The sequence below is a fragment of the Lithobates pipiens genome, unplaced genomic scaffold, assembly GCF_037356315.1.
Source record: "Lithobates pipiens isolate NorthernLeopardFrog02 unplaced genomic scaffold, aLitPip1_a1.2 Scaffold_23, whole genome shotgun sequence".
Classification (NCBI taxonomy): Eukaryota; Metazoa; Chordata; class Amphibia; order Anura; family Ranidae; genus Lithobates; species Lithobates pipiens.
The window spans coordinates 23,183,972-23,206,875 of NW_027507785.1; the positions used below are offsets into that span (position 1 = coordinate 23,183,972).

Consider the following 22,904-nt stretch of genomic DNA (forward strand, 5'->3'; position numbering starts at 1 on the left):
GACCTGCAGCGATGCCAACAACCCTCCCAACTCCGTGAGGTCATAAGGCGGTATGGGGGCATACAGGGTTTTGTAATACTCCACAAACGTGTCCAGTATGTCTGTCGGGGTCGTCAGCAGGTCCCCCTGAGCATTTTTAATACAAGGGATGTTAGTCTGTACCCTTTGCTCAGCCACCAGCAGGGCCAACAATTTACCGTTCTTGTCCCCTTGCTCAAAGATGGATTCAGCCATTTTCAACCTAGATGTGTGTGTTAGTTCAGAGTAATGGAGTGCCAGAGCACGCCTCGCTTCAAGCAGTTTACCATAAGTGACAGCAGACTGATTGTTCGCATGTTCCATGGCGCACACCCTCTCCGTGTCCTGCAATTCCTGTTCAACCTGATTATGAGACCTACGAGCCTGTTTGATGGCTGAAATATAATGCCCCCGCATGCAGGCCTTAAATGTATCCCAAACTATGGTGGCGTCGGCAGACCCCTCATTATCTTCCCAAAAATTTTCAAGGTGCGGCGCAACTTGCGAGGACACCTCTTCTACCTCCAACCAGCCCGGGTTCAGTATCCACCCCCTCCCCTTAGGACCTAAGTTGGAGCCAATATGGATTGACAAGGGTGAATGATCAGAAATACCCCCCGCTAAATACTTTGCACCGCCCACTAATTGTAGCATAGATGCATTAGCAAATGCTAGATCTATTCTCGATGAGGATTTATGAGTTTTTGATAAGTGGGAGTAGCCTCTAGTGGTAGGGTTTTTCCCACGCCAAATCTCTGTCAGGGAAGCTGCCGCCGCCCAGGCAGAAAGATCAGCCGACGCCACCCTAGATGTGTTGGAGGAGTCCAGAGCGGTAGATAGGATAGCATTAAAATCCCCGGCTATGAGGAGAGGGAGATGCATGTAGGACGCCAGTTTACTCAATAGGTCATACAGGATCTGAATCTGGAAGGGGGGCGGGATATAGACGTTCACCAAAACCATTTTGCACGTACCAATATCAGCCACAATCACCAAGAACCTACCACCCGGGTCCGAGATCACATTGTGTATGGTGCAGGGTACCGCCTTACTAATTAAAATTGATACTCCCCTGGAGTAGGTAGAGTATGTAGCGTGTAACGCTCTCTGAATCCAGGCCCTGCGCAAGGCCAGCACCCTGCTCCCATCCAGATGCGTCTCCTGCAGAAACACCACATGGGGACTGATTGGCTTTAGGGATTGAAACATTAAGGCTCTACGAAATTTGTCGTTAAGACCTCGGACATTCCAGGAAACTACATTAAACATTGATCCCGCCATCATCCCCCACTTGATCTGTGAGACAGGAAGGAAAACACACACAGCACTAATAAGAAATACTGTTGATCGCTTAGGCCAGACATAAAAATATTCACATAGAAAACAAAAAAGCTATCTTGGAGGGCTGCACTTATTAAACATCCTACCCTTAGAACCCCATAAACACCCTGCTGCCGTGTAATGAACCAAAAAAACAGGTACACGCAGCTTTTCCCCAAACTGTGTCCAAAAAAAGTCCTAGAAGGCATGACCGTGGAGGGTCAAAAAGGACCACAAGACAAAAAGAAAACTTTGAACCAAAAAGTGTGTAAAGAGAAAAAAATAAAACGTCCAACTGATTATGGACACATTGTTTATGTGCCTGGAGCTCCCGACCCCGCTCACGACCCGGCAGTTCTTGATATGGGTATCCAGACAGCCTGTGCCCCTTCTTGGTCCCCATCATCTGATGTAACTACAAACAGTGCTAAGGATGAAATGAAGGGCGGCACCACCCCATAGCAAGGGGATTGCATAGATGTGGGCTTGGCGAGGGGCTGACAACTGCCAAAACTGTCCTCCCGCCCCCAGCCATCAGGGTCAGGCTGCAACAACATGGGAACAAAGTCTCAGCCTGACAGGGGAACTCAACCTGCCGGGTACCAACCAGCCGGAACTCTTGATGGCAGCCGAATAGGGCAAAAAAGAAGGAAACTGAAGTCAAATCCGCCATGTAGCAACCAAATATGTCGTAACTTGTATATCAGAGTGACTGTAGCCATGCGTCCGCTTCAGCCGGAGAATCAAAGAACTTCACCGAACTTCCGTGCTGCACCCGCAACCGACTAGGATAAAGCATGGAGTATTTCATTTCACGTTCACGAAGCCTTCTTCTGATGTCTGTAAAGGTCTTGCATCGTCTCTGCAAGTCAGCTGAGAAATCAGGGTATAGATGCACCACCGTGTTCTCGAAGGGCAAGGTCTGATGTTTACGAGCTTCACGGAGAATGCGGTCCCGGTCCCGAAAGTTGAGGAACCGTACCAGGAAAGGCCTAGGTGGGGCCCCGGGCGGACCCCGACTAGTTGGGACCCTGTGTGCCCTCTCCACCACATACGTCGGGGGGACCTCCGTCAGGTGAAGAAGTGTCTTGAAGAAGCCCTCTGCAAATTCAGCCGGTCGATCCCCCTCTGCCCCCTCAGGGAGGCCCAGGACCCTGACATTGTTCCTTCGTAAGCGATTTTCTGCGTCATCGGATTTCGCCACCAGAGTCTGAACAGTACGCTGCAACGCATGAATGGCTTCATCATGGCGGCTAGTAGTGTCCTCTGCTGCCGAGATGCGGGATTCGGTTTCAGAAAGTCTGCCCCTAAATTTATCAAAGTCTGCTCTTATGAGATTGCATTCCTCCGCCAGATGATCTATGCGGACCAACAATGAGGTTCTGCTTTGCTCAATAGCTGCAAGGATGACAGTGGTATCATTTGCTGGAGGTGCGGTCAGTGCGGACGGCGTATCCTCCTTCGGTGCCGCCTGCTCCATGTCCGCCATTAGGGCTTTAAACTGATGCAGAAAGTCACTAGGGTCCTGCACAGGCGGTAATGCAGCCTTCTTCGCCGCAGACTTGCCCTTGGAGGGCATGGGGAACAGGACAAGCAAGCCGGCCTTGTGTACAGTGGTGTGCAGACAGGGAGGTGTACCCCTTTAAAGGTGCTCAGCAACAAGATGACAGTGTGGGCTGCAGAGAAACTAAAGTCACAGTTCTGGGGCCTCCCAAGGGCAGTAAACTGCAGGAAGTTTAGCAAAAAGACAAGTGTGGAAACAGTCTGACAATGCAAGGAGTGCTCTGGTGTATTGCCCTTTAAGAGTGTCCATCCATAAACATAGAGGGGAAGCCAGCAGGAAACAGCACCAAGCCCCACCACACTCTCCCATCCACCTCTCCTAGGGGGTCGCCAAATGCCCCTGAAAGTGCAGGACTCACCACCCTGTAGAGCGAGGATGAGGGCCTTCGTAAGCCTGACAATCCCCCAGAGGATGACAGATCCCGCCGCCGCGCGGCCTGTCGCATCGGCGTCCTCCCGGCGCGGTGGCGGTGCTGGCGGCAGCTAGACTCGGCTCCGTGCTCCACCGATGCTCCGTGCCCGCAGCCCGCCCGTGCAGCAGATCCGAGGGCGCTGTACTTCGCCGCGGCCGGTCCGGAGGCTTCACAGGCCTCAAAGATGGCAGCCGGACCTCAGCAAGCCGACTAGGCCTCAACCAGCCGGGGCCTCAAAAGTACCCCGATGCTCCACAATTCGCAGCCCGTCCGGTCGGTAAGATGCCTCGGGTGTAGAGGGGGAGATTGCAGCGTTCCCGGGATCGTTAGCGAGGAGGATGACAAAGGATTCAGAATAGGATTCCAGGAGCTCCAGCACACATGTCCTCCTAGGTTCACATCCGGACACGCCCCCCAAGTGATTACACCCTTAAGTGGAAATGTCCAAAGTGTCAAGATTTTGTGTGGCCACCATTATTTTCCAGCACTGCCTTAACCCTCTTGGACATGGAGTTCACCAGAGCTTCACAGGTTACCACTGGAGTCCTCTTCTACTCCTCCATGATGACATCACAGAGCTGGTGGATGTTAGAGATCTTGCACTCCTCCACATTTCGTTTGAGGATGCCCCACAGATGCTCAATAGGGTTTAGGTCTGGATACATGCTTGGCCAGTCCATCACCTTTACCCTCAGCTTCTTTAGCAAGGCAGTGGTCATCTTGGAGGTGTGTTTGGGGTCTTATGTTGGAATACTGCCCTGCGATCCAGTCTCCGAAGGGAGGGGATCATGCTCTGCTTTAGCAGTCACAGTACATGTTGGCATTCATGATTCCCTCAATCAACTGTAGCTCCCCAGTGCCGGCAGCACTCATGCAGCCCCAGACTATGACACTCCCACCAACATGCTTGACTGTAGGCAAGACACACTTGTCTTTGTCCTCCTCACCTGGTTGCTGCCACACACGCTTCACACCATCTGAACCAAATAAGTTTATCTTGGTCTCATCACTAGTGATGGACGAACTTCCGACGGGACGTTTCGCGAACGCGAAACGCGAACGGGCACAAACGTTCGCGAAAACGACCGTTCGCCGCGGGCTCCATTGACTTCAATGGGAGGCGAATTTCGCAAACCTTTAGGTCGAATTTGCGGCCACGGGGTAATTATTAGGGGGTAGCACGTAGTCCCACCACCTGGACAATAGCATAATACATGTATGAGGTGAATTTGGGATCGATAACTACAAGCATTTTTTTTTTATTTGGGAAATTGTTCTGACAATTCAGGACTATGGAGCTAATGAAGGCAATGGAGGAGAGGGAAGGTCAGGGACCAGGGTAGGCAAACAAGAGGGTGCAGGAGATACAGAGCACTGACAGCAGCACCGTAATACAGAGCACTGACATCAGCACCGTGACATACAGCGCTGACAGCAGCTCCGTGACATACAGCGCTGACAGCAGCTCCGTGACATACAGCACTGACAGCAGCTCCGTGACATACAGCGCTGACAGCAGCTCCGTGACATACAGCGCTGACAGCAGCTCCGTGACATACAGCGCTGACAGCAGCACCGTGACATACAGCGCTGACAGCAGCTCCGTGACATACAGCGCTGACAGCAGCTCCGTGACATACAGCGCTGACAGCAGCTCCGTGACATACAGCACTGACAGCAGCTCCGTGACATACAGCGCTGACAGCAGCTCCGTGACATACAGCGCTGACAGCAGCACCGTGACATACAGCGCTGACAGCAGCTCCGTGACATACAGCGCTGACAGCAGCTCCGTGACATACAGCGCTGACAGCAGCTCCGTGACATACAGCACTGACAGCAGCTCCGTGACATACAGCGCTGACAGCAGCTCCGTGACATACAGCGCTGACAGCAGCACCGTGACATACAGCGCTGACAGCAGCTCCGTGACATACAGCGCTGACAGCAGCTCCGTGACATACAGCGCTGACAGCAGCTCCGTGACATACAGCGCTGACAGCAGCTCCGTGACATACAGCGCTGACAGCAGCTCCGTGACATACAGCGCTGACAGCAGCTCCGTGACATACAGCGCTGACAGCAGCTCCGTGACATACAGCGCTGACAGCAGCTCCGTGACATACAGCGCTGACAGCAGCACCGTAAGCAGCCCCAGGAGGAAGTCAGCACAGCACAGGGATGGTGTGATCCCCTCATAATAAGAACCCCCAGGAGGAAGTCAGCACAGCACAGGGATGGTGGGAGCCCCTCATAATAAGAACCCCCAGGAGGAAGTCAGCACAGCACAGGGATGGTGGGAGCCCCTCATAATAAGAACACCCAGGAGGAAGTCAGCACAGCACAGGGATGGTGGGAACCCCTCATAATAAGCAGCCCCAGTAGAAATATGACACCGCTCAACCTCTTCAAAGAGGAGGGTAGGGGCATATAGTACGGTGTGCTTTTTTGGGTCAGGGAAGTGAGCCAAATGAATTAAGAAGGTCTGTGTGCTTGATTCCAAAAATTGTTTATAGACATATACATGGTCTACTGATCACATGTGTTGAATTCCTCCGAGATCCATGCCTCATTCATTTTTAGAAATGTGAGGTAGTTAACACTGTCGTGAGCTAGGCGAGTACGCTTATCGGTCACAATCCCCCCTGCTGCGCTGAACGTCCTTTCGGACAGGACACTGGATGAGGGGCAAGCCAACAGTTCGATTGCAAATTGGGCAAGCTCTGGCCAGAGGTCAAGCCTGCCCACCCAGTAGTCTAGGGGTTCATCACTCCTCAGAGCGTCCACATCGGCCGTTAACCCAATGTAGTCGGACACCTGACGGTCTAGGCGTTCCCTGATGCTGGATCCGGATGACACCTGTCGATGGGTCGGCTGAAAGAATGACCTCATATCCGAAGTCACCAACACATCTTCAAACCGGCCTCTTCTTGCAGGCGCTGTTGGATTGGTACCCGCAAATCCTTCTCTGGGAGTGGGAATTGCTCCTCTGCCAGCGCACGCAAAAGCAGAATGCAGCATTTCTCGAAGCAAGGCCTGGAAGTGCTGCATTCTGACAGCCCTCTGCGACGGCGGTAACATTTCCGCCATTTTGTGTTTGTACCGGGGATCTAAGTACGTTGCCACCCAGTACTGGTCCTTGACCCTCATGCTTTTTATACGGGGGTCCCTATTAAAACACTGGAGCATGAAGGCCCCCATTTGCACTCAAGCGGAAGGTATGTGGTGGTGGTGGTGTTGTTGGTGGTAGTGTCTTTGGGGGTGCACATAGCAGAGAGTGAAGAAGAGGGTGCAGATCGAGAGGATGAGGAGGGTGCAGAAGAATAAGGCTGAGTGAGCCACTCAACCAAGTCTGGTGCGTCCTTTAAAGTAATTGAACGCACCTTCTGCAACTTCCCACTTTGGCTCAAGGCTGTTGCTCCTGCCCTACCCCTACCACCCCTGCGGAAGGGCCTGCCTCTTCCTCTGCCTGTCATTTTTTAAATCACCCTGTGACAAAACTCTTAGTCCCTATACCGCTGAAGGACTGCTGCAGTATAGGGCAGCGGTCAGCAGTAGTGCACGTCAACCCTATGTATTGTGGACCGATAGCGGTCCTTACAGAACAGCAGACTGTACTGCACTCAGGCCTATGTACCGTAGCACCCTATACCAAGTTACCAGTCCTTATAAGAACTTTTGTGGACCAAGCAGGTTGTGTGTTAGTGATTAGCAGACTGTGCGTCAGTCCCTATACCAATGAAGGACTGCTGCAGTATAGGGCAGCGGTCAGCAGTAGTGCACGGCAACCCTATGTATTGTGGACCGATAGCGGTCCTTACAGAACAGCAGACTGTAACGCACTCAGGCCTATGTACCGTAGCACCCTATACCAAGTTACCAGTCCTTATAAGAACTTTTGTGGACCAAGCAGGTTGTGTGTTAGTGTTTAGCAGACTGTGCGTCAGTCCCTATACCGCTGAAGGACTGCTGCAGTATAGGGCAGCGGTCAGCAGTAGTGCACGTCAACCCTATGTATTGTGGACCGATAGCGGTCCTTACAGAACAGCAGACTGTACTGCACTCAGGCCTATGTACCGTAGCACCCTATACCAAGTTACCAGTCCTTATAAGAACTTTTGTGGACCAAGCAGGTTGTGTGTTAGTGATTAGCAGACTGTGCGTCAGTCCCTATACCAATGAAGGACTGCTGCAGTATAGGGCAGCGGTCAGCAGTAGTGCACGGCAACCCTATGTATTGTGGACCGATAGCGGTCCTTACAGAACAGCAGACTGTAACGCACTCAGGCCTATGTACCGTAGCACCCTATACCAAGTTACCAGTCCTTATAAGAACTTTTGTGGACCAAGCAGGTTGTGTGTTAGTGTTTAGCAGACTGTGCGTCAGTCCCTATACCAATGAAGGACTGCTGCAGTATAGGGCAGCGGTCAGCAGTAGTGCACGGCAACCCTATGTATTGTGGACCGATAGCGGTCCTTACAGAACAGCAGACTGTAACGCACTCAGGCCTATGTACCGTAGCACCCTATACCAAGTTACCAGTCCTTATAAGAACTTTTGTGGACCAAGCAGGTTGTGTGTTAGTGTTTAGCAGACTGTGCGTCAGTCCCTATACCAATGAAGGACTGCTGCAGTATAGGGCAGCGGTCAGCAGTAGTGCACGGCAACCCTATGTATTGTGGACCGATAGCGGTCCTTACAGAACAGCAGACTGTAACGCACTCAGGCCTATGTACCGTAGCACCCTATACCAAGTTACCAGTCCTTATAAGAACTTTTGTGGACCAAGCAGGTTGTGTGTTAGTGATTAGCAGACTGTACGTCAGTCCCTATACCAATGAAGGGCTGCTGCAGTATAGGGCAGCGGTCAGCAGTAGTGCACGGCAACCCTATGTATTGTGGACCGATAGCGGTCCTTACAGAACAGCAGACTGTAACGCACTCAGGCCTATGTACCGTAGCACCCTATACCAAGTTACCAGTCCTTATAAGAACTTTTGTGGACCAAGCAGGTTGTGTGTTAGTGATTAGCAGACTGTACGTCAGTCCCTATACCAATGAAGGACTGCTGCAGTATAGGGCAGCGGTCAGCAGTAGTGCACGGCAACCCTATGTATTGTGGACCGATAGCGGTCCTTACAGAACAGCAGACTGTAACGCACTCAGGCCTATGTACCGTAGCACCCTATACCAAGTTACCAGTCCTTATAAGAACTTTTGTGGACCAAGCAGGTTGTGTGTTAGTGTTTAGCAGACTGTGCGTCAGTCCCTATACCGCTGAAGGACTGCTGCAGTATAGGGCAGCGGTCAGCAGTAGTGCACGGCAACCCTATGTATTGTGGACCGATAGCGGTCCTTACAGAACAGCAGACTGTAACGCACTCAGGCCTATGTACCGTAGCACCCTATACCAAGTTACCAGTCCTTATAAGAACTTTTGTGGACCAAGCAGGTTGTGTGTTAGTGTTTAGCAGACTGTGCGTCAGTCCCTATACCGCTGAAGGACTGCTGCAGTATAGGGCAGCGGTCAGCAGTAGTGCACGGCAACCCTATGTATTGTGGACCGATAGCGGTCCTTACAGAACAGCAGACTGTACTGCACTCAGGCCTATGTACCGTAGCACCCTATACCAAGTTACCAGTCCTTATAAGAACTTTTGTGGACCAAGCAGGTTGTGTGTTAGTGTTTAGCAGACTGTGCGTCAGTCCCTATACCGCTGAAGGACTGCTGCAGTATAGGGCAGCGGTCAGCAGTAGTGCACGGCAACCCTATGTATTGTGGACCGATAGCGGTCCTTACAGAACAGCAGACTGTAACGCACTCAGGCCTATGTACCGTAGCACCCTATACCAAGTTACCAGTCCTTATAAGAACTTTTGTGGACCAAGCAGGTTGTGTGTTAGTGATTAGCAGACTGTACGTCAGTCCCTATACCAATGAAGGACTGCTGCAGTATAGGGCAGCGGTCAGCAGTAGTGCACGGCAACCCTATGTATTGTGGACCGATAGCGGTCCTTACAGAACAGCAGACTGTAACGCACTCAGGCCTATGTACCGTAGCACCCTATACCAAGTTACCAGTCCTTATAAGAACTTTTGTGGACCAAGCAGGTTGTGTGTTAGTGATTAGCAGACTGTACGTCAGTCCCTATACCAATGAAGGACTGCTGCAGTATAGGGCAGCGGTCAGCAGTAGTGCACGGCAACCCTATGTATTGTGGACCGATAGCGGTCCTTACAGAACAGCAGACTGTAACGCACTCAGGCCTATGTACCGTAGCACCCTATACCAAGTTACCAGTCCTTATAAGAACTTTTGTGGACCAAGCAGGTTGTGTGTTAGTGTTTAGCAGACTGTGCGTCAGTCCCTATACCGCTGAAGGACTGCTGCAGTATAGGGCAGCGGTCAGCAGTAGTGCACGGCAACCCTATGTATTGTGGACCGATAGCGGTCCTTACAGAACAGCAGACTGTAACGCACTCAGGCCTATGTACCGTAGCACCCTATACCAAGTTACCAGTCCTTATAAGAACTTTTGTGGACCAAGCAGGTTGTGTGTTAGTGTTTAGCAGACTGTGCGTCAGTCCCTATACCGCTGAAGGACTGCTGCAGTATAGGGCAGCGGTCAGCAGTAGTGCACGGCAACCCTATGTATTGTGGACCGATAGCGGTCCTTACAGAACAGCAGACTGTAACGCACTCAGGCCTATGTACCGTAGCACCCTATACCAAGTTACCAGTCCTTATAAGAACTTTTGTGGACCAAGCAGGTTGTGTGTTAGTGTTTAGCAGACTGTGCGTCAGTCCCTATACCGCTGAAGGACTGCTGCAGTATAGGGCAGCGGTCAGCAGTAGTGCACGGCAACCCTATGTATTGTGGACCGATAGCGGTCCTTACAGAACAGCAGACTGTACTGCACTCAGGCCTATGTACCGTAGCACCCTATACCAAGTTACCAGTCCTTATAAGAACTTTTGTGGACCAAGCAGGTTGTGTGTTAGTGTTTAGCAGACTGTGCGTCAGTCCCTATACCGCTGAAGGACTGCTGCAGTATAGGGCAGCGGTCAGCAGTAGTGCACGGCAACCCTATGTATTGTGGACCGATAGCGGTCCTTACAGAACAGCAGACTGTAACGCACTCAGGCCTATGTACCGTAGCACCCTATACCAAGTTACCAGTCCTTATAAGAACTTTTGTGGACCAAGCAGGTTGTGTGTTAGTGATTAGCAGACTGTACGTCAGTCCCTATACCAATGAAGGACTGCTGCAGTATAGGGCAGCGGTCAGCAGTAGTGCACGGCAACCCTATGTATTGTGGACCGATAGCGGTCCTTACAGAACAGCAGACTGTAACGCACTCAGGCCTATGTACCGTAGCACCCTATACCAAGTTACCAGTCCTTATAAGAACTTTTGTGGACCAAGCAGGTTGTGTGTTAGTGATTAGCAGACTGTACGTCAGTCCCTATACCAATGAAGGGCTGCTGCAGTATAGGGCAGCGGTCAGCAGTAGTGCACGGCAACCCTATGTATTGTGGACCGATAGCGGTCCTTACAGAACAGCAGACTGTAACGCACTCAGGCCTATGTACCGTAGCACCCTATACCAAGTTACCAGTCCTTATAAGAACTTTTGTGGACCAAGCAGGTTGTGTGTTAGTGATTAGCAGACTGTACGTCAGTCCCTATACCAATGAAGGACTGCTGCAGTATAGGGCAGCGGTCAGCAGTAGTGCACGGCAACCCTATGTATTGTGGACCGATAGCGGTCCTTACAGAACAGCAGACTGTAACGCACTCAGGCCTATGTACCGTAGCACCCTATACCAAGTTACCAGTCCTTATAAGAACTTTTGTGGACCAAGCAGGTTGTGTATTAGTGTTTAGCAGACTGTGCGTCAGTCCCTATACCGCTGAAGGACTGCTGCAGTATAGGGCAGCGGTCAGCAGTAGTGCACGGCAACCCTATGTATTGTGGACCGATAGCAGTCCTTACAGAACAGCAGACTGTACTGCACTCAGGCCTATGTACCGTAGCACCCTATACCAAGTTACCAGTCCTTATAAGAACTTTTGTGGACCAAGCAGGTTGTGTGTTAGTGTTTAGCAGACTGTGCGTCAGTCCCTATACCGCTGAAGGACTGCTGCAGTATAGGGCAGCGGTCAGCAGTAGTGCACGTCAACCCTATGTATTGTGGACCGATAGCGGTCCTTACAGAACAGCAGACTGTAACGCACTCAGGCCTATGTACCGTAGCACCCTATACCAAGTTACCAGTCCTTATAAGAACTTTTGTGGACCAAGCAGGTTGTGTGTTAGTGTTTAGCAGACTGTGCGTCAGTCCCTATACCGCTGAAGGACTGCTGCAGTATAGGGCAGCGGTCAGCAGTAGTGCACGTCAACCCTATGTATTGTGGACCGATAGCGGTCCTTACAGAACAGCAGACTGTAACGCACTCAGGCCTATGTACCGTAGCACCCTATACCAAGTTACCAGTCCTTATAAGAACTTTTGTGGACCAAGCAGGTTGTGTATTAGTGTTTAGCAGACTGTGCGTCAGTCCCTATACCGCTGAAGGACTGCTGCAGTATAGGGCAGCGGTCAGCAGTAGTGCACGGCAACCCTATCTATTGTGGACCGATAGCGGTCCTTACAGAACAGCAGACTGTACCGCACCCAAGCCTATGTACCGTAGCACCCTAGACAGACCAAGTTACCAGTCCTTATAAGAACTTTTGTGGAACAAGTGAGTTGTGAATGATTAGCAGACTGCAGCAGAAGGGCAGCAGTCAAGTATAATATTCTTTCTATATTTGGAAGAAAGAATATTATACGTGTACAAGCCTATTACCGTACCACTGATACCAGTCCTGAAAAGAACCTTTGTGGAACTAATAGTAACAGCAAGTCTTTAAAATTATCCTCACTGCCTGACACACTGCTTCCTGCCTGTCCCTATACAAATTGGCAAAAAAGAGTAGGCTGGAACGATTAGCTGGAACAGCTCTTTTGTGGACCTGATAGTAACAGCTAATGATGATGATGATGATGATGATGAAGAAAGACTAATCTGGCTGAGCTGTCCCTAAAATAGCAGCATACAGCGCTCTGTCCCTTTATCTAAACTGACAAAAGAAACTCAGGCTGCTGACCTAACACCTATACCAGTCCTGAAAAGAACTTTTGTGTACCAAATAGCTAGCGTTTTCTCTGTCCCTACTCCACACAGGATCCTTTCCCTACAGTGACAGAAGAAAGAATGTAAAATGGCCACCGGATCGGGTGTATTTATAGGTTAGGGGGAATGTCCAAGTGTCCATGAGCTGTCATGTCTCAATTGGTTGTCCTGTAACACATGATAAACGTGTCACGAAAGGTTAAAGTTCTTGTATACATTAAACACGTAAGTCCGCCGGGGCGAACGACGGAAAAAGGCGTTCGAACCCGCGGACGGCGAAAGTCGGAAATTCGCCGCGAAACGACCGCCGGGCGAACCGTTCGGCCATCACTACTCATCACACCACGGGACATGGTCACAGTGACCCATGTCCTTAGTCTGTTTGTGGGCTTTCTTGTGCATCATCTTTAGAAGAGGCTTCCTTCTGGAACAACAGCCATGCAGACCAATTTGATGCAGTGTGTGGAGTATGGTCTGAGTACTGACAAGCTGAACCCCCACCCCTTCAACCTCTGCAGCAATGCTGGCAGCACTCATATGTCTATTTCCCAAAGACAACCTCTGGATAGGACGCTGAGCACATGTACTCAACGTCTTTGGTCAACCATGGCGAGGCCTGTTCTGAGTGGAACCTGTCCTATTAAACCGCTATATGGTCTTGGCCACCGTGGTGCAGCTCAGTTTCAGGATCTTGGCAATCTTCTTATAGCCTGCCTAGGCCATCTTTATGTAGAGCAACAATTATTTTCTTCAGATCCTCAGAGTTCTTTGCCATGAGGTGCCATGTTGAACTTCCAGTGACCAGTATGAGAGAGTGAGAGCGATAACACCAAATTTAACACACCTTCTCCCCATTCACTCCTGAGACCTTGTAACACTAACGAGTCACATGACACCGGGGAGGGAAAATGGCTAATTGGGCCCAATTTGGACTTTTTCACTTAGGGGTGTACTCACTTTTGTTGCCAGTGGTTTAGGCATTAATGTGTTGAGTTATTTTGAAGGGACAACAAATTTACACTGTTATACAAGCTGTACACTCACTACTTTACATTTAGGAAAGTGTAATTTCTTCAGTGTTGTCACATGAAAAGATATAATAAAATATTTACAAGGGGGCGAGGTATTTTTAATGATCTCCTCCACAATCCTCCCCAAACACTGATCGTCATGGAAAGAATCCACCGCGCCAAAGGGCAGGGAGGGTGATCCCCCACGAGACATCATCTGCTGTCTTGTGGAATATAAAATTAAAGAAGAAATCCTAAACGAGCAAGAGGCAAACAGCAGATCCTCCACGAGGGGACCCCGATGCAAATTTTTCAAGATCTTTCAGGCATCACACTGCAACATAGACATGATCTGAGGCCCCTACTGGACACCCTCCGCGACAAAGGCATCCCTTACAAATGGAAATTTCAATTCGGCCTCTCTGCCACAGTTCAGGGCCGCACCGCCCTGCTCAGGGTACTTGAAGACCTGCCTTACTTTTGCAACATGCTTGGCCTCCCTCTCATCCACGTACCCAACTGGTATGCAGATTTCAGGGGTACTACTTCCCGGATTACCGACACTTGTTCAGGCACCTAGAGAGCCTCAGATATTCTCCCAGCTCTTGAGCTCCCTTTCCTCGGACACACAGGTACACAAGTGATTGGCTGTGACTTCGAACCTCCGCTCTCCACAAACACAGCTAATACCTCTCTGGGTTTCTGCCCGGCAACAGGACTTGTCCACTGGAACGACACTTCCCATAAATCACAGGGGCCAAGGACCACCCCACATGCCTGTGACGTCAGCAGCAGTATGCCGCGCCTCTGCATATCTGACTCCTGGGTAACTTTGCGTAGCTGCTGGACACTTAACTGAAGACTTCAGATTAGGAAGCTTACTGTGGCAACACCCCCCGACTCCTGCGTCTCGGTCTTCGGCCAGTGCACCCGCTAGGAGCCCACTCTGTAACTGCACCCAACAAAAGGACTCTACACCATTACAGCGGACTTCACACCCCAGCTCCTACCACACCTCTCGTCCGTTCGGTCCGCGGCCCCGGTGATTGAGTACAAGCCAACTGAGTGCCCGGAGTCTGAGATCCTCTCCTGAGGACCTTATGCTGCAACACCGCTCATTATGGACGATCACGGTAACGCCAGGCTCCATGGGTGACTCGCATAGCCTCTTACAGTTGAATGTTTAGTTCAAACATTTAATTTTTTTTTCTTTGCTTTCTCGCCAATACCCCTTGATTTGAATGCTTATGTTAGTGCGAATACTGGGTACTCTAGGTCAGTCTGCCAGCTATGACAATTCTGTCACTTACTCTGTGCTTAAAATTTTGTTGTGGGAAAATTTTTACCTGAATGTTCTACGGTTGTTCTTTTTGTGGTTTACGGGTGGATGCTCCCTCTCCCTGCCCGCCAGGCCATCGGTTTTAAGCAGCCCCAAATCACTTGGGGGATGGGGCATAGTTTACGGTCCCCCCCCCCCCCCTCCAAAATATATGGTTGTCTGATGGTCCCCCAGCTACTCTACCACCTTATGTGAACCATTTCAACCCTGGCCAGGTCCCAGCAGGCTTTCCCCCATAATGATTATCATCACCCCAAAGTAGTGCTTAACTGTATACTGCATACCTCCCCTATCAACTATACCACTCGCTGCCCTTCACCCTCCTGTGGCGGCGGATAACCGTCCGGATCACATCCCATCCTCACTGCCTGTGTCTAGGGAAACCCCCACAGGGATGCGTGTCTAGTGCGTGACCCCCTCAGAGGGATCTGGGCACCAGGGATCTCTGTACCATTCCGATTTTGAATAGTTCAGAGGTTAGTGGAAATATATCTCCACACCTCATCGGATTTTGTCCAGTGACACGAGTGCTACATCCGCTTCCACTGCACGCGTCATACACCTACTTCTCCCTCCATCTGGTCGCCCCTCCCCCCAGGCCATGACAGATTTCAGAGACCCCCCCCACCCCCACAAGACATCTCTTCGTCCTTACTACACTCTCATGCGCTTAAACTGTGCTCTGTCAACATTAGGGGCCTCAAAACCCCGGAAGAGAGGTTGAAACTCCTATATTCTCTGCGCCAATCCAAGATACACATTGCACTGATCCAGGAAACTCACTTTCGCACAGACACAATCCCCAAGCGCCACAATAAATGCTTTCCACTCCACAAATGCTTAGGCAAAGTCTAAAGGAGTTTCCATTCTCATATCCTCACATTGTCCTTTCCAGGTGACTGACACCCTGACGGATCCCTGTGGGAGATTCCTGTTTCTCAAAGGTTCCATACATCACAGACCTGTTACAATTGCTAATATTTATGCCCCCAACACACAACAAGTTTCCCTTTTCAGGACGACCCTCCAACTGCTCACGAGTTTTCAATCAGGCACCTTGATAGTCGGTGGCGACTTCAATGCCCCATTGAATCTCATCACTGACACCTCCAATGGCACATCCTCTCTACCATACAGGGCTTTGCGTGCAATCAAACTGCAACTTAGTAATCTCCTCCTCCACGACACATGGCGCACATTGCACCCTCAGGACAGGAATTTTACCTTCCACTCATCCCCTCACAACAAATACTCCAGACTGGATATTTTTTTTTATATCTTAACATGACCTGTCACAGCTTTCCAAGGCCACCATTGAACCCCATCACCATGACCTTGATCTTGCCCACATCCCTGCCTAAAACGCACATGGAGACTCGACAATTTCCTACTGACAGATACGGAAAATATAAATCGAATAACGGCTTGCCTTTCTAATTTCTTCCTGGAAAACTCCACAGACGACGTCTCACCTAACGTGACTTGGGCTGCACATAAATGCGTCATTCAAGGTGAAAACGTGTTTCAGATTTGACTGCCCGTATACGTACGCTCGAGCATGCACATAAGGCATCCCTTGCCACCTCTTCTCTGGAAGCCTTGACTCAGGCAAGGGAAGAACTGTTGGAAATTCTAACCGGCACACTGAAACGCAAGTTCGCACTAACGCAGAAGCTTTATTACGAGTTTGGCAATAAAGCCGGTAAATTTCTGGCCAGGGCGATCCAAATCAAAAAGGCTGCACACATGATTCACGCGATCAAGCGCCCCAATGGCGAGTCCGCAGTAACCAATGAAGATATATCTGCCCAGTTTGTCCAATACTTTTCCAAATTGTACAACCTCCCTCCCACACGACAGACTAACACGACTACAGGCCGCAAGACTAATATCAGAATTTTTAGCACGTCATGGTCCCACCCCCCTATCACCAGAAGAATTCCTGGCATTAGACTCACCCCTATCGGTGGAAGAATTACTTGGTGCACTTAAACAACTGAAAATTGGCAAGAGTCCTGGCCCCGATGGGCTATTGGCCAGCTACTACAAATCGTTTCAGCAAATACTTCTCCCTCACCTTGCTAAAGCTTTCAATGACCTCTCTTCTTCGCCCACTACTCACAGGGATATTTTGGAAGCAAATATGCTCATCCCCAAACAGGGTAAGGACCTCTTGTTAGTATCCAACTACCGCCCAATATCACTCCTAAATGTGGATTTGAAATTGTACACCAAGGCCCTGGCAAATCGTATTCTCCCCCTTCTTCCTCAACTCAACTCATCTCCTTAGATCAGGTGGGCTTTGTCCCTGGCAGAGAAGCCAGGGACAACACTACCAAGGCCCTAAACATCCATCATTGGTTGACAAATACTGCCACGCAAGGTTTTTTTCTTTCCCTGGACGTGGAGAAGGCGTTTGACAGGGTGGCAGGGGACTATATGGAGGTCACTCTACAAGCACTAGGCCTTCCACCTCCACTTTTACGCATGATCATGGCTTTATACTCTTCCCCGACAGCTAGAGTCAGAATCAACAGCTGCCTCTCAGACGCCTTCTCCGTGTCCAATGGAACCCGTCAGGGCTGCCCCTTATCCCCGTTAATATTTATTTTAACCATGGAACCCATGCTTCGTAAATTGAGCGACAACCCTGCCATCAAAGGCATAGAAATCGATCACAAACAGTACAAAGTGGCCGCTTATGCGGAAGACATCTTGCTTTTTCTATCCGACCCCACCACAACCATCCCTAATCTACTGGCTGACTTCTCCCTATTCAAACCCCTGTCCAACCTCCAAATACATTTTGAAAAATCCAAAGCACTGAACATTACCTTACCGACCATTGCAGTCGAACAATGTCGTATTAACTTCCCATTCGGGTGGGAATCTGACGCCATTTCTTACTTAAACTCCCAACTCAACTACGCAACCTCTTTGCCAGCAACTTTTCCCCACTGCTTCTCGCCGTTCAAGGAGACCTCAAAAAGTGGCACCTAGGCTCGTTTTCCTGGTTGGGTAGGATAGCCATATTGAAAATGAATGTCCTCCCCAGATTCCTCTATCTTTTACAAGCAGTCCCCATAAAGCTCCCAACCTCATTTTTCCTATCCTACAAACGAATCTGCAGGAATTTTCTCTGGGTTTCTAAGACCCCTAGAACGAGTTGGGATCGAATGGTGCTGCCCAAACCACTCAGAGGTTTTGGACTTCCAGACCTCCAAAAATACCACTGGGCATGCCATCTAACCAGAATAGTTGACTGGCACACACATCACCTCTCTAAAGACTGGATTCAGTTGGAAGACTCCTTTGCATCCCTTACTCTATCCAACTTACCCTGGACTCACCACAAATCCTGGCCCCAAGCCTACACATCACACCCACATATAGGGGCCACAATGTCTGTTTTCAAACTGCCGTGTAAAGCTCTCTTACTCACACCCTTTCCTGGCCCCATGACCCCTCTGGACAACAACCCGGAATTCCCTCCGGGCTTGCCTTTAAAAAAATCCGACCACAGGGTCGCGCGCTCCTCATGCCAGAGCACAAAACTTTTTCAAGGACGGGACGTTCCTTCCTCACCTCTCACTGACTGCAACCTTCCCTGACTTTAACATCCCCCTCTACAAGTATTTCCAATTGAGACATTTTTTTAACGCTACCAAACCCTCCTCACTTTGGCACAGAGAATACTCCCCATTCAAACTTCTGTGCAACAGCACGGAACCCCTGGGGCACCTAATTTCTACGCACTCTTGTTCCCACAACACAAGGTTAAGGATGATAAACTAATTAAACAATGGGAATCGGATCTCTCTATAGAACTCACCCCTGCTGAATGGGAACGCATTTTTACACTTATTCACAAGGGCTCAATCAATGTCTCCACTCAGGAGAACAGATATTAACTATTCTCCAAATGGTACAAGACTTCTGATAAAATTCATCGCTTCCAACCATCGGTCCCACCAACATGCTGGAGATGTGATGCTGCCCGTGGCACCCTACTCCACACCTAGAGGCGATTCAGTTCGCATTGTGCGCTATACAAGTATTTCATTCATTCATTCATCTGGTGGGAATGCCCTCTTATCCAGCCCTTCTGGTCCGAAATCCACCAACAGATCTCCCACATCAACATGTGCACACCGACCTTTTCACCAGCACACTACCTTTTACACCACACCGACAAATCTCTCTGCTCCTATAGAAAATCTCTTTCCCTACACCTCATCAACGCTGCTAACCTTTGCATCCCTATCTTCTGGAGAAAAGATGTCCCCCTTACGGAGGACGACTGGATTCACAAAGTGGACAAAATAGCAGATATGGAAAAGCTGATCTGTCAAGCAAACGACAACCCTACTAAATTTTCTACTACGTGGTCCTGCTGGCTCCATTATAGGACACTCACTTCTCTGAACGCTTCCCTTGCTCCCCAGACCCATCCACCTTGAACTCTTAACTAGCACCTCTTCGGGGTAACTCTAGGCTGACCCTACATACCATATACCTAGAGGCCCTTCTTAGTGAAGGGTAGGTGTACATCTCCTGATTGTCACTGGACCCCCTGTCGTCGCCCCCCCCACCCCCCCCCCCCCACCTTTCAATTTCACTTTCCCTCGGGACCCACTAAGGCGCTATGATGAACCGTCTCAACTCAGACTACTACATTACGCGACGCAGCCCCCCCCCCCCCCCCCATTCACAGCAAGATCCGGAGAGGGTTGAATGGGGTTGGGATTGGCCTTAGACGGTGTTTAGGAAAGCAACCTACCCACATATGCCGACTCACCCATTCTGCGCTTATCTATGTGATACACAACCCTAGCCTCCTAAGTGACCTCATCCCCGAACTTCACTATACGATGGCTACTCTCCACCCTTTGGTTTTTGTTTCTAGTTGCACCCTAGGATGATTCTCCTTGCATGCTCTCCCCAGCAGTGCTTTTACATCCTTAGGTATTGTTCTCCTAGTTTTGTTTAATTCATTCTCATTCACCTGCTTGTATCACTCTTGTATTAACTTAGATGTTTATGTTACTGCACAGCTTGTATTCCAAGTATGTTTTCATTTTTGTACTAACTTACTTGTCATTGATACGCTGTCAACTTGTTAAAACTCAATAAAACATTACCTGAGAAAAATTAAATATTTACAAAAATGTGAGGGGTGTAATCACTTTTGTGCGATATTGCAAGTACCAGTGTAGTCTAACAGACTCAAATATCAAGGAAGGATAGCATAAAAAAAGAGGAAAGGAATATCCAGTCCTCATTACTTACATAGGGTTAAATCGGGAGTCCGCCGGGACTCCGCGTTTTATTTTTTTTTTTATTTTTTAAAAGCCAGCAGCTACAAATACTGCAGCTGCTGACTTTTAAAATAGTGACACTTACCTGTCCAGCGCGCCCGCGATGTCGGCACCCGAAGCCGATCTCTAGATCGTCTCTCGGGTGCTGCCGCCGCCATCTTGGGTATGGGAATCAGGAAATGGAGCCTTTCGGCTTCATTTCCCGGTTCCCTACTGCGCATGCGCGAGTCGCGCTGCGCAATAAGGACAGTCCCTGCTGCCTCTGGGATCTGTGTGTTTCCCAGCAGGCAGCGGGGCACTTGCGGAAAGGGGCGTAATCTACGCCCCTTTCCGCAAAGCTATCCCGGAAGTGGGTGCAGATACCTGTACTGTACAGGTATCTGCACCCCCCTCCCCCCTGAAAGGTGCCAATTGTGGCGCCGGAGGGGGGGAGGGTTCCGATGAGTGGAAGGTCCACTTTAGGGTGGACCTCCGCTTTAAGGTTAAAGACATGCTGTGCTGCAAGACAAGGGCTGCTGTGATTTGTCTGTCCTGGGATACGTGTTCATATGGAGAACTTTATGTTCTGGGGACATTTAGCTGGAGTCCATTCTGCATATGTGTTAATACCTCAGCTCCTGGGACAGACCAATCACAGCGGCCCTTGTCTTGCAGCACTGTCCGTCTTTGACCTTCGCCCCCATGTAAGTAATGATGACTTTATATTCCTTTTCTTTTTTATGCTATCCTTCCTTGATATTGGAGTCTAATGTTAGAGTACACTGGTACTTATATATATATTTTTTCATACATGCCGATGCATCGGCTCCTGAGAAAGTGGATTTTACCACGAAACGCTTTGAGCATTATAGGATGTAACCATGTTTTGACACATTACTTGTTTACGGAACTTTTACTACATATCCCTGGCTGTTCTCAACAACTTCAGAATATGGAAAACATAAATCTCCTTACATATGGGTAATCAGAGTGTGCTGCTAGACCATCTCTATATAATACATGAAATGTTTTTTATTTATGTTTTGTACACATTTATGCCTTGTTTATATATGAAATTGCTACCTTAACTTGAAACGTGCTGCTATACCATTTTTATATGAAAATAATATTCTAAATAATAAATATATATATATAAAAAAAAAATATATATATATATTATATATATATATATATATATATATATATATATATATATATATATATATAGAGATAGAGATAGAGATAGAGATAGAGATAGAGATAGAGATAGAGATAGAGATAGAGATAGAGATAGAGATAGAGATAGAGATAGAGATAGAGATAGAGATAGAGATAGATATCATCTAAAAATGATTGCTTTTGATACTGTCAATTGCCTCATTTAAAGTCCCAAATTCTCCCCCTTTTTTTTGACTATTGTGATTTGGAAATTCAAAATGCATTTAAATCTCCAAATAAATCAAAATGTCTGAATTTTGATTTCTAACAAAATGAGTCGCATGTGTCTAGTGTCCTCTGCCCAAAATGTGCAGCTTCCCTTCGTAGAATGTCCCTTTGACCTGTAGACTTTGTGTTGTGTCCCAGGTCAGGTCATTCGTTTGGTAAGAGGTTATTTAGTCTTTGCATAGCCATTAAACCAGAAGGGAGAATTCATTGTACGGTAAGCGGTTGTAGGATTTCTGTAACTTGCCATCACTGTAGAGACAACATACACTAAATGGGCAAAGCTTTTGTGGACACCTGACCATCACACCTATACAAATTTGTTGGACATCCTATTCTAGAACCATGACTAATATAATGAAGTTGCCCCCCACTCATTGTGGTTATAACAGCTAACACTTTAGAAGGCTTTCCACAAGATTTTGGAGGTTGACTGTGGAAATTTGGGCCCATTGGTGAGGTCAGGTACTGATGTTGGATGAGAAGACCCGGCTCACAATCCATCTCATCCCAAAGGTGTTCAGTAGGGTTGAGGTCAGGGCTCGGTGCAGGACACTCGAGTTCCTCCACACCAAATAGGTCAAACCAGGTTTTTTGGAGCTGACTTTGTACACAGGGGCACAGTCTTGCTGGAACAGAAAAGAACCTTTACCAAATTGTTACCACAAAGCTGAATTTTTCCATGTAGTAGTATTAACAGTACCCTTCACTGGAAACACCGGATTTCCATCATTTGGAGGGGCTGCCCGCATACCAATGACCATATAATTTGGTCTTGAGTAATGAAGCTGACGTAATGCTGTGGAGACAAGTGGGCAGTATCATTTCTGTTCAGCTTGTCTATGGCCTTTAGCCATTGCAAGCCTTCTATAGCTCAGAAATGAAAGGAAGGATGTCATTGGTTGGGTGAGCAAATATTCATACAGAATGAGGCTCACTTTCACTTTCTCACCTGGAGGCTGGAAAACTTGGGCGGAAAGCGTTTTTGCCTTTAATGACTTCCATGCAGCCGGCACCATCATCACCTGGAACATTAACCACAACAGTTAAAGAGACCCTGTCTCCAGACCTTTTATCACAACAACAATTTCCCCATAAGATTATATGTGTAGTCAATGTATGCATGTTATTTACCTGTAAAAACCTCCTTTGTGTATACTTTCAAAGGCCCTGAGAATGCTGATGGATGCCGCCATGTTGAATGCGATGTCAGCAGACTCAGAGCTGTCAGTCAAGTGACACGTTATAGTATTCCCTCAGTCATCCCTCATCTGGCTGCTACAGTAAAGGTTATGTAGGAGGAGCTGGGGCAGCAC

The 22,904-nt window shown here is 48.9% G+C and overlaps 1 protein-coding gene across 1 annotated transcript in view; it reads right to left on the reverse strand.

Annotated features, from left to right (window-relative positions):
- The window catches only part of TPP1 (tripeptidyl peptidase 1), an 87,367-nt gene that overhangs the window by 14,861 nt on the left and 49,602 nt on the right, over window positions 1–22,904 (reverse strand). Inside the window, exon 9 of the mRNA XM_077451311.1 lies at window positions 22,541–22,613. Within this exon, the coding sequence (XP_077307437.1) occupies window positions 22,541–22,613 (73 nt within the window). The remainder of the gene's footprint in view (window positions 1–22,540; window positions 22,614–22,904) is intronic.